Genomic DNA, 12,094 nt, shown 5'->3' with positions numbered 1-12,094 from the left:
TATTCTATTACATAATGATTCAACAAGGTGTCATGCTCTTATCGTTCACTGTGTTTTGAGTGGAGGAAACGATGATCTGATGCTTAATTGTAAATACTGATAATTTAAAGTTACTAAATCTCTTAAACAAATAAAGTTGCAGAGTTGATATTTACAACGTATGTCATTTTAATGATGCGCTTCTATGTGAAATGTCGATCGTTAAGATCGAACAAAGCGTTCCGATTTTAGCATTCAGGTCTTTGTTACAAAACTTGTTAATTTCATTTTGACAGTAAATCCTAAACATAGATGTGATCAATATTCAAGTTTTATTGGAACCACCGTGAAAATTAATGGAGGACGGCAGATTAAAATTACAGTGGCTAGATGCCCTGCATTACTACAGAATTAAATAGTTTTCATAAATGTTTGCCTTTATGACCGATCTTAGATCCGCCATATTTAACACTGCTACGTCTCCTTGGCCGCAAAAGGCTTCTACAGGGTTTCCCTATGACGTAGGTTCTCGTTTGTCTCACTCGCGCCGGCCGGAGTGGCCGAACGGTTCTAGGCGCTTCAGTCTGGCACCGCGCGACCGCTACGGTCGCAGGTTCGAATCCTGCCTCGGGCATGGGTGTGTGTGCTGTCCTTAGGTTAGTTAGGTTTAAGTAGTTCTAAGTTCTAGGGAACTGATGAGTTCAGCTGTTAAGTGCCACAGTGCTCAGAGCCATTTTTTGTCTCACTCGCACACTACAGTGTTTAGGCCTCAGTAGACAATAGACGCCTGTGAATTTCCCTAACTTGTGGTGAATCTGCGCCCTTTGTGACACAAAGTACTGAATGACAGGATTCGATTCACAGTTCCTGTAGGCTGACTCTTTTGGTCATATACTTAAATGAGATCGTAATGCTCGTTAACTCACAGCACTATGCAAGCTGGTGGTGGTTCCACAATGTTGTGGACTGTGTTTAATGGACTGGACTGGGTCATTGACTGGAAATGGTTATTTTCGACTGCTTGGAGATTATTTGCAGCCATTCATGCACTTTATATTCCCAACCACCCCATGAGCCATAGACCTTGGCGTTGGTGGGGAGGCTTGCGTGCCTCAGCGATACAGGTAGCCATACCAAAGGAGCAACCACAACGGAGGGGTATCTGTTGAGAGGCTAGACAAAGTGTGGTTACTGAAGAGGGGCAACAGCCTTTTCAGTAGTTGCAGGGGCAACAGTCTGGATGATTGACTGATCTGGCCTTGTAACACTAACAAAAGCAAAACGAGGATAATGGAATGTAGTCGAATTAAGTCGGGTGATGCTGAGGGAATTAGATTAGGAAATGAGACACTTAAAGTAGTAAATGAGTCGTGCTATTTGGGGAGTAAAATAACTGATGATGGTCAAAATAGAGAGGATACAAAACGCAGACTGGCAATGGCAAGGAAAGTGTTTCTGAAGAACAGAAATTTGTTAATATCGAGTATAGATTTAAATGCCAGGAAACCGTTTCTGAAAGTATTTGTATGGTGTGTAGCCATGTATGGAAGTGAAACATGGACGATAAATGGTTTAGACAAGAAGAGAGTAGAAGCTTTCGAAATGTGATGCTACAGAAGAATGCTGAAGATTAGATGGGTAGATCAAATAACTAATGAGGGGGTACTGAATAGGATTGGGGACAAGAGGAGTTTGTGGCGCAACTTGACTAGAAGAAGGGATTGGGTTGTACGACATGTTCTGATGTTCTGGGGGAATCAAGAGATAGCCAATTTAGTATTGGAGGGCAGCGTGGAGGGTAAAAATCGTAGAGGGAGACCAAGAGATGAATACACTGAGCAGATTCAGAAGGACGTAGGTTGCAATACGTACTGGGAGATGATGAAGGTTGCCCAGGATAGAGTAGCATGGACAGCTGCATCAAACCAGTCTCAGGACTGAAGACCACCACCACCACTACCACCACCACCACCACCACCACCACAACAACAACAACAACAACAACAACATATTCCCAAACAATGATGGAATTTTTATGGATGACAACGCACCTTGTATCTGGGCCACAGTTGTTTACGTTCGCAGCTCGTGGTCGTGCGGTAACATTCTCGCTTCCCGCGCCCGGGTTCGATTCCCGGCGAGGTCAGGGATTTTCTCTGCCTCGTGATGACTGGGTGTTGTGTGCTGTCCTTAGGTTAGTTAGGTTTAAGTAGTTCTAAGTTCTAGGGGTCTGATGACCATGGATGTTAAGTCCCATAGTGCTCAGAGCCACTTGAACCATTTTTTTTGAACCACAGTTGTTTGAAATTGATTTGAAACAGATTGTGGACAATTTGGGTGAATGATTTGGCCACCCAGATCGTCCAACATGAATCCCTTTGAATACTTAGGAGACCCAATCGAGGGGTCAGTTCACGCACAAATTCCTACAGTGGCAACACTTTCGGAATTGTGGACGGCTATCGAGGCAGCGTGGCTCAATAGTTCTGCAGTGGATCTCAAAAGACTTGCTGAGTCCATGCCATGTACAGCTGCATGTTCTACACCAGGCAAAACGAAGTCCGGCATTATATTAGGAGGTATCCCATGACTTTTGTAACCTCAGTGTAATGTCCATTAATGTGTGTCCAGACAAGTATGTGTTTGGGGTACATTGTGGAGCAGGCTGTTTGGAGAGTACAGGTGCAGAAGTGGTTGCCACCTGCTGATCTTGTCGTTACAGGGTGTGGCTCTGTTGGTCTCGGCTACTCTGGCGTGCTGCTTTGTGCTGCCATCGAATGGCGCCAACATCCTGGCCTTATTTCCCATGGGTGGCAAAAGCCACTGGATCGTCTTTCGAGAGATGCTGGTGGAGCTGGGCAGGAGGGGCCACCACCTCACCATGGTGACCCCCTTCAAGGAGGAACACGAGAACTGGGAACTTCTCAAAATGGCCGACCCTGTTATTGATCTTGGAGGTACGTGAATTTCCTTCCTCCTCTGATCCGTAATCTAGAGAGTAATTGGCAACAGCTCCCCATTAAACCCGTTTTCTAGCTGGCGGCCCTGCATCACTTGTCTGCTGATGTGTAATACGTGAGACCCACCACTCCCATACTTTTCCTTCGTAATGATATCTAGAACTCGTATACAACACAGACCTGCAAAGTAGCCAGAAGAATTTTTTACAGCCGAGTAATGACGATTAGCGTAGGCGATTAGTGGAAGGCACTGCGTCACCTTCGGCAGTAATCGCTGTAAACCGAAATGTATGCCACATAATTTCGTACAAGAGAGCCGGTTAGTGAAGTGTGGTAATGGAGATTCCACGCGAGTCAAGAGTGTAACCGTCAAGAGATCCGAATCCATATCACTGTACTGCATAGCTCAGCGGTTCCCAACATGGGTATGATTGCCCCCAGAGGGGTAAAATTATATTTTCTGAGGGGTAAAAACAAACGGTTCGATAGTGTTTCGGGCAAAAAACTAAATTTTTTTAAAAGGCTATCAGTATTATCGTTATTTTATAAGACTGTAACACTGATTATACACTGAAGCGCCAAAAAAATTGGTATAGGCATGCGAAATCAAATACAGAGATATGCAAAGAGGCATAATATGGTGCTATGACCGGCAACGCCTATCTAAGACATTAAGTGTCTGCCGCAGTTGTTACAACGGTTACTGCTGCTACAATGGCATGTTATCAAGTTTTAAGTGAGTTTGAACGTAGTGTTATAGCCAGCGCGCGAGCGATGGGACGCAGCATCTCCGAGGTAGCCACAAAGTGCGGATTTTCCTGTACGACAATTTCACGAGTGTACCGTGAATATCAGGAGTCCGGTAAAACATCAAATTTCCGACATCGCTGCGGTCTGAAGAAGATCCTGCAAGAACGGTAGCAACGAAGAATGAAAAGAACTGTTCAGCGTGACATATGTGCAACCCTTCCGCAAAGTGTTGCAGATTTCAATGCTGGGCCACCAACAAGTATCAATGTGCGAACCATTCAACGAAACATCATCTATATGGGGTTTCCGAGCCGAAGGTCCACTCTTGTCCCCTCGATCACTGCACGACTAAAAGCTTTAAGCCTGGCCTGAGTCCCTCAACACCGACTTTGGAGTATTCGTCGCTGGAAGCTTGTTACCTGGTCGGACGAGTCTCGTTTCAAATTGTGTCGAGTGGACGGACGTGTATGGGTGTGGAGACAACCTCATGAATCCATGGACCCTGCATGTCAGCAGGGCACTCTTCAAGCTGGTTCAGGCTCTGTAATGGCATGGGACTATTGCATTTGGAGTGATATGGGACCCTGATACGTCTAGATACGACTCTGACAGGTGACACGTACGTAACCATCCTGTCTGATCACCTGCACCCGTTCGTGTCCGTTGTGCATTCCGACGGACTAGGGCAATTCCCACACGTCCAGAATTGCTACAGAGTGGCTCCAGGAACACTCTACTGGCCACCATACTAACTGGACATGAACATTATTGAGCATATCTGGGATGCTTTGCAACGTGCTGTTCAGAAGAGATTTCCACCCTCTCGTACTCTTGCGGATTTGTGGACGGCCCCGCAGGGTTCATAGTCTCAGTTACCTCCGCCTTCAGACACAAGTCGAGTCCATGCCAAGTCGTGTTGCGGCACTTCTGCATGCTCGCGGGGGCCCTACACGATATTAGGCATGTGTACCAGTTTCCTTGCCTCTTCAGTTTATAAGTTACCAAAGTGAAAATTTGGAAAGAGTACGTCAAAATCTACAATAATATCTATTTTTAAGACTCTGGGAAAACTTTCCAGGTAAAAACACCAAACTGCTGGACTAACGGACCAGTCACAGTCGCATGCCCCACAAATCTGAATACTGTCGGTTCGACCGGCGGACGACCGATACGGGGCTACCTTTCAGAGTCACTCAGGTGCTCATAACGCTGTCTCATACGCTACGCGGCACTCCCGCGCCCTTCTCAGCGATCACTCGACATCTGGCGCTGCTCACGCCCTTTATACGCCCTAGCAGGCCTGTATCGACACTAAAGAAGAACAACGCTGATGCAGTCTGGTGGCCGTTCTACCTGTCACAGAGCACCACTGAGACATCCGCGGATGGGGAGTACCTACACTAGCACTTGTCCGTGTCATGTGGATGTTCCACTTTTTTTGCCGGGCAGTGTTTTGCCGGAACCGGTTAAGATGCCGTAATTCTGTTTACACTCAGATCTAACTGTCAAAGAGTCCTGTTTAAATGACGCACTATTTCTTTTCATACACTGAAGAGCCAAATAAACTGGTACACCTGCCTAATATCATGTAGGGACACCGCGAGCACGCAGAAGTGCCGCAACACGCCGTGGCATGGACTCGACTTGTGTCTGAAGTAGTGCTGGAGGGAACTGACACCATGAATCCTGCAGGGCTGAACATAAATACGCAAGATCTCGTCTGAACGGCACGTTGCAAGGTGTCGCAGATACGCTCAATAACATTCATGTCTGGGAAGGTTGATGGTCAGCGTAAGTGTTTAAACTCAGATGAGTGTTCCTGGAGCCACTCTGTAGCAATTCTGGACGTGTGGGAATTGCCCGAGTCCGTCGGAATGCACAACGGACACGAATGGGTGCAGGTGATCAGACAGGATGGTTACGTACGTGTCACCTGTCAGAGTCGTATGTAGACGTATTAGGGGTCCCACACCACTCCAACTGCACACGCCCCACGCCATTACAGAGCCTCCACCAACTCGAACCGTCCCCTGCCGACATGCAGGGTCCGTGGATTCATGAGGATGTCTACACACCCATACACGTCCATCCGCTCGGTACAATTTGAAACGACACTGGCCCGACTAGATGACATGTTTCCAGTCACCAACAGTCCAATGTCGGTGTTGTCGGGTCCAGGCGAATCGTAAAGCTATGTGTCGTATAGTCATCAAGGATACACGAGTGGGTCTTCGGATCCGAAAGCCCATGTCGATGATGTTTCGTTGACTGGTACGCACGCTGACACTTGTTGGTTGCCCAGCATTGAAATATGCGGCAATCTGCGGAAGGGCTGCACTTCTGTCACACTGAACAATTCTCGTTGAAACTTCCTGACAGATTAAAACTGTGTGCCCGACCGAGACTCGAATTCGGGACCTTTGCCTTTCGCGGGCAAGTGCTCTACCATCTGAGCTACCGAAGCACGACTCACTCCCGGTCCTCAGAGCTTTACTTCTGCCAGTATCTCGTCTCCTACCTTCCAAACTTTACAGAAGCTTTCCTGCAAACCTTACAGAACTAGCACTCCTGAAAGAAAGGGTACTGCGGAGACATGGCTTAGCCACAGCCTGGGGAATGTTTCCAGAATGAGATATTCACTCAGCAGTGGAGTGTGCGCTGATATGAAACTTTCTGGCAAATTAAAACTTTGTGCCCGACCGAGACTCGAACTCGGGACCTTTGCCTTTCGCGGGAAAGTGCTCTACCATCTGAGCTACTGAAGCACGACTCACGCGCGGTCCTCAATGCTTTTCTTCTGCCAGTATCTCCTCTCCTATCTTCCAAACTTTACAGAAGCTCTCGTGCGAACTTCAGCTGGTAGAGCACTTGCCCGCGAAAGGCAAAAGTCCCGAGTTCGAGTCTTGGTGGGGCGCACAGTTTTAATCTGCCAGGAAGTTTCATATCAGCACACACTCCGCTGCAGAGTGAAAATCTCATTCTGAAATTTTTGTTGATCCCGTTCTAGCAGTATCTTTTTCCAGCCGCAGCGATGTCGGATATTTGATGTTTTACCGGATTCTTGATATTCACGGTACATTCGTGAAATGGTCGACAGAAAAATCTCCCCACTTCATGGCTACCTCAGAGACGCTGTGTTCCATCCCTCATGCGCCGACTACAACACCACGTTCAAACTCAGTTTAATCCCGATAGTCTGGCATTGTAGCAGCAGTAACCGTTCTAACAACTGCACCAGACACTTGCCTTATACAGGCGTTGCTGACCGCAGCGGCGTATTCTGCCTGTTTACATATCTCTGTATTTGATACGCAAGCCTGTACCAGTTTCTTTGGCGCTTCAGTGTAGTTACATTAATTACAGACGTCTCGGTATCAACTTCGCTTATTCGTGGACAACTGTAGTAATTTATGCTCCTAGTACTGCAATTCTTTGGGGGAGAAACTGAAAGTCGTTTCACTCTTTAGAATCCGATTACTGCTTTCGGAGTAGTTACAACGTTTAGAACGCAGGCCTGTTTAGAAATTACACGGACTGCGCGGCCCCTCCCGCCGGAGGTTCGAGTCCTTCCTCGGGCATGAGGGTGTGTGTGTGTTGTTCTTAGCATTAGTCAGTTTGAGTTAGTTAAGTTGTAAGTAGGCTGTTTAGGTTTTTATGTTGGTAACGCCACGTAGCGCTCTGTATGAACATCACTGGCTGTGCTGTGTGCAGCCTGTGGCTGGTTGGCATTGTTGGAATACTCGCTATTGTAGTCTTGGGCAGTTGGAGGTGAGCCGCCAACTGCGCAACGCTACGCGCTGTTCACAGCCAACTGCCCAACACTACAATTGCGAGTATTCCAACAATGCCAACCAGCCACAGGCTGCACACAGCACAGCGAGTGATTTTCATACAGAGCGCTACGTGGCGTTACCAACATAAAACCTAAACAGCCCAGTGTTGCCAATTTAGCGACTTTGTCGCTAGAAATGGCGACTTCTGCCTTCGTCTTAGCGACAAAAAAAAAAAAAACTTTTTAGCTACAAAAATTATTTAGCTACTTATCTGGCGACTTTTGGAGTACTGACGACTTTTGAAGTACAAATCAAAACTATTTTGGGCCAGTATTTTCATTAACAAAACTAAAATTTTAACCATAGAATAGGTACTACACTAAATTTGTTCTTGATTTACTAAGTTAAATCAAGTTCTTAGCAGATCATGTAGCATTGTTCAGCATTTAGTAAACCTGAATGTGGGAATTGCGTACAGAGTAAGAAAACCTTGACTATAGAAAATTCATTATTCATTACCCACTAGCCTGTTATCGTCGATAACGTATCGATCTATAATTCTTCAACTTTTGAACTCCCTTTATTTTTCGAATTGACAAATAACATACGTAATATTAAGTATAATAAAATACATTTCTGTCCAGCAACCTCTAATTTTTCGAAATGTTAACTCGCAGTTAAATTATTACCACATGCACAGTGGTAACGCAAGAACAATTCGGTGGGGATATCTCAGACATTATTACGTTTTAAACAATGAACAATAAGACTGATATCGCGTTACCGAGTGAGTAGATTGTTGCGTGACCTCTAGTTCACCTGAGTTTTAATGTATTTTCAGTGATTATAAATTGGTGAAACTTATGTTGTGGTGGCTTACATAATGGATTTACCGCAGAAGAAGAGCAGTACGCTCAGAAATATCGGGATGCGTGGGAAGCAGAACTTGAATTCAATGGGTGGCTGAAACCAGCCGTTGGAGACTTATCCAAGGCAAGATGTCAAGTATGTACAACAGAGTTTGATGCCAAATTGTGTGATATTAGAAAGCATTCGAAAACTATTAAGCATAAACAAAAAATTGATTAAAAGAAAACACAAATCATCTTACCTGTGAAAATTGTTCCGAAAACTACAGTTAGAATAGCAAGCAGAGCAGAAGGCACGCTTTCTTTATTTATTGCTGAACACTGTTCTATTCTAGCTGTAGATCATTTAGGAATACTGTGCAAGAAGGTGTTTTCCGGTGATGAGGACGCTAAAAACATGCAATTACATTGTACAAAGTGCACTAACGTTATAACTAAAGTTTTGGCTCCATATTTTACACAATCATTGGTTGAAGATATAGGTAACCAAAAATACAGTGTACTAATAGATGAATCTACAGATGTATCAATATCTAAAATGCTAGGTACCGTTATACGGTACTATAGTGTAAACAATCAAACCATTAGATCAGCAATTCTCAAACTCGCTGTAGTAGAAACTGCAGATGCAAGAAATCTGGCTGCTGTTCTTGTGAATTCTTTGAAAGATTTCAAACTTCCAATCGCTAATATGGTAGGAACTGGCACAGATAATGCTTCTGCAATGGTTGGAATAAACGATGGGCTTTTCGAACAACTCAAGAGAGAATATGGTTTGAAGCATTTGGTATTGATCCGTTGCATTTGTCACCCTCTTCTGCTTGCAGTGTCACACGCCTCAGTGAATACCATACCTAGAAACATAGAGTTTCTTGTACGGGAAACCTACAATTGGTTCTCCATTTCACCCAAAAGACAAGAGGAATATAAAAAGGTTTATGAGACAATAAATTGTGGAAAACAGCCACTAAAAATTTTGAAGGTCTGTGCAACACGTTGGCTTTCAATTGAACCAGCAACACGAAGAATTCTGGAGCAGTGGGAAGAACAAAAGCTACATTTTTCACTTGCCATGGTTCAAGACAATTGTTACACTTCCGATCTTTTGTACAAGATGCATTGTGACGACTCAAATCATCTTTACATGTTTCACCTTAAACATGCTTTAAAAGACGTAAAAATAGCAATAAAAGCTTTTGAAGAAGAAGACAATGACCCCACTAAATTACTTGATACACCTGTATTTCTCATGCAGTCACTCGGACAAAACATAGTTTTTCCAACTGTTGATTTGTTGACAACACCAGTTCCAAGAGAATGTACGAGGGTTATTCCAAAAGTAAGGTCCGATCGGTCGCGAAATGGAAACGACTATGAAAATCCGATAAAGCCTTGCACAGATGTGTTGGGTAGTGTCTCTAGTATAACCCCAGTTAGCATCACGTCGCTCTTCTCATTTCTGAGCTCGCAGTGAGTGCGTAAAGATGTCTAGAAAATAGTGTCTGCCGCCAAGTACGAGGGCCTGGTGAGAAATTTCGCCTGAAGCTATGCAGGCAGCATTACATAACTGTCGTGCTGTTTCGTCTTCACGACAATTCTCAGCCGTATTCTGCAGGGGCAATGAAGATGCTCCTGCATCGGTTTCAAATGGAAATGTGAGATTACCCACAATACAGTCCGCAATTGTCTCCCCCTGAGTTTCATATCTGGTCACATGAACCGCTGTCTTTGAAGACAACATTTTGACACAGACAACGAGGTGTAGGCCAGCGTGGAGAATTGGCGGAAAGCACTGGCGGCTGCCTTCTATGATGAGGCTATTGAAAAGTTGGTACAACGCTATGACAAAAGTCTAAGTCAGAACGGCGACTACGTAGAGAAGTAACTGAAAGGTGTAGCTAATTGTTACAAGTAAAACATTTCTGATGTTCACTGTGGTTTCAATTTGGCAATCAATCGGACCTTACTTTTGGAATAACCATCGTATGTACGCGAATCGGAACCTTGGCTTTATGTTTGAACAGAAATTGTCTGAGTCAAGTTTGTCTGAAGAAAATAAAGTTTATTTGAAGAAGAGATGCATTCAATTTAGTCTGACACTCATTAAAGAATTCAACAAAGACTGCCAAGTAACGTTACGATCCTGAAAAAAATGTCAATGCTGAATGTTGAAGAAACAGTAAAAGTGAATAAAAATAATGCAGTAGCGGATGTAGCCAAAGAATTGGGTTTTAGTGGCGATTTCATAGACGGTATGCTGCAAGAATGGCATAATATCAACTTCATTAGGGGGAATAACACTGCTAACACTGTTCGATTTTGGAGTGAGGTTTTGCAGTATAAAAATGCCGCATGGGAGAATCCTTTTTCTTTGATTTCACAGCTAGCAATGACTGTTCTATGCCTACCGCATTCAAATGCAGAAGTGGAAAGAATATTCAGTTCTATGAACCTTATATAAACTAAACAACGTAACAGATTATCGTTAAAGACAATTAATACTTTGATAATATTGAGAGACCAGCTGAAGAAAGAAAATAAAGATTGTGCATCTTTTGACATACCGTCAGACGTATTGGAGCTTATTGTAACGAACGAAAGTTCCTCTTTTGCGACAAAACCAGTCGAACTGCAACATCATCTTTTGAGCGACGTTCAACCCTCTACATCAACTACAGTTCTGTCAGAGCATGAAACAGAAGAGTTATTCGATCTTCTGAGTGACGACGATGAATAGCTCACATACCGGTATGTATATATTTTGTAACCCAATTTGAGTTCTTGCTTTCTTTTGTTACAAATATAGTTGTATATTTCTAGTATATTTGACTACTGTGATTGATTCAACAATATATGTGTTGCGTAAAAGGAAGCCCCAGCTTAGAAGTTCATGTCAGCTATAAGGTGGGTCAGTGATTTGACATTGGCACCAAATTTCAGCACAATCCTGCCCAAGCCCATCGTGGGCATGTCACACGATGAGACGGTAGTTATACCCCCTCTTACCCAAGTTTCATCCGTTCTTTCGACGGCTCTGCAATGGAGCTCATAACCGTGACACACATAGCGTCGAAATCACGCGGATTCCTAACCGGTGGGCCAGGAAAACAGTTGATACAGACCGCTGCTCAGAATCGACATGAAAAGCACTCAGAAGGTGGCACAAAGGGCGTCGATGAAACCACCCCTTTTGATTCGTGCACATTTCGCTGTCGAAAACGACATCGTGCTGGTGTTACAGCTACGCCCCGCCATAGTTTCACATGGATTCCTGGTGTTACAACAACTGCTGTACAAGCTCTTAACTGACAACACGAGGGTTATTCATTAGTAATGACGTATAATGTAACAAATGAAAGATCGAGCTGTACATCGATGCTTTTTCAGTCGCAACAGCTCCAACGGTAAGTTCAGTCTTAGCGTTTTTCGCCTAACATTGTAGCGATCAAACGAACAATCACAAAATAACGAACGTCCGCCTGTACAGAGAGAGCGGCAGTACCTTTAAACCATGTAAAGGTATATTTCCTGCTACTTATGGTCTGGCTTCGATGTCTCTTCATAGTCAACAGTCGCCAAAAATTTCTCGAAAAATCACCTTACCTCTTACCTGTTACTGCGTATGTCGCCCCGTTTTCGACTAAGATGTGATACTCACAGAACAAGTAAAAGTAGACATTCTCACTATTCCGTCAAGGTACAACATTTTCATCTTCGTCATGTGATGTAACCAATACACATTGATCATCCTGATCAATAGTCT

The 12,094-nt window shown here is 44.2% G+C and overlaps 1 protein-coding gene across 1 annotated transcript in view; it reads left to right on the top strand.

The window, feature by feature from the left end:
* Nucleotides 1-2,703: 2,703 nt before the first annotated feature.
* Nucleotides 2,704-12,094, top strand: part of LOC124711681 (UDP-glucosyltransferase 2-like) — a 52,717-nt gene continuing 43,326 nt past the window's right edge. The window contains exon 1 of the mRNA XM_047241880.1: nucleotides 2,704-2,936. Coding sequence (XP_047097836.1) covers nucleotides 2,786-2,936 — 151 coding nt within the window. The 5' untranslated portion in view covers nucleotides 2,704-2,785. The remainder of the gene's footprint in view (nucleotides 2,937-12,094) is intronic.

The sequence above is a fragment of the Schistocerca piceifrons genome, chromosome 8 (assembly GCF_021461385.2).
Source record: "Schistocerca piceifrons isolate TAMUIC-IGC-003096 chromosome 8, iqSchPice1.1, whole genome shotgun sequence".
Taxonomy (NCBI): Eukaryota; Metazoa; Arthropoda; class Insecta; order Orthoptera; family Acrididae; genus Schistocerca; species Schistocerca piceifrons.
The sequence above is the reverse complement of the archived record's forward strand: the minus strand, read 5'-3'. Positions and strand labels throughout refer to the sequence as shown.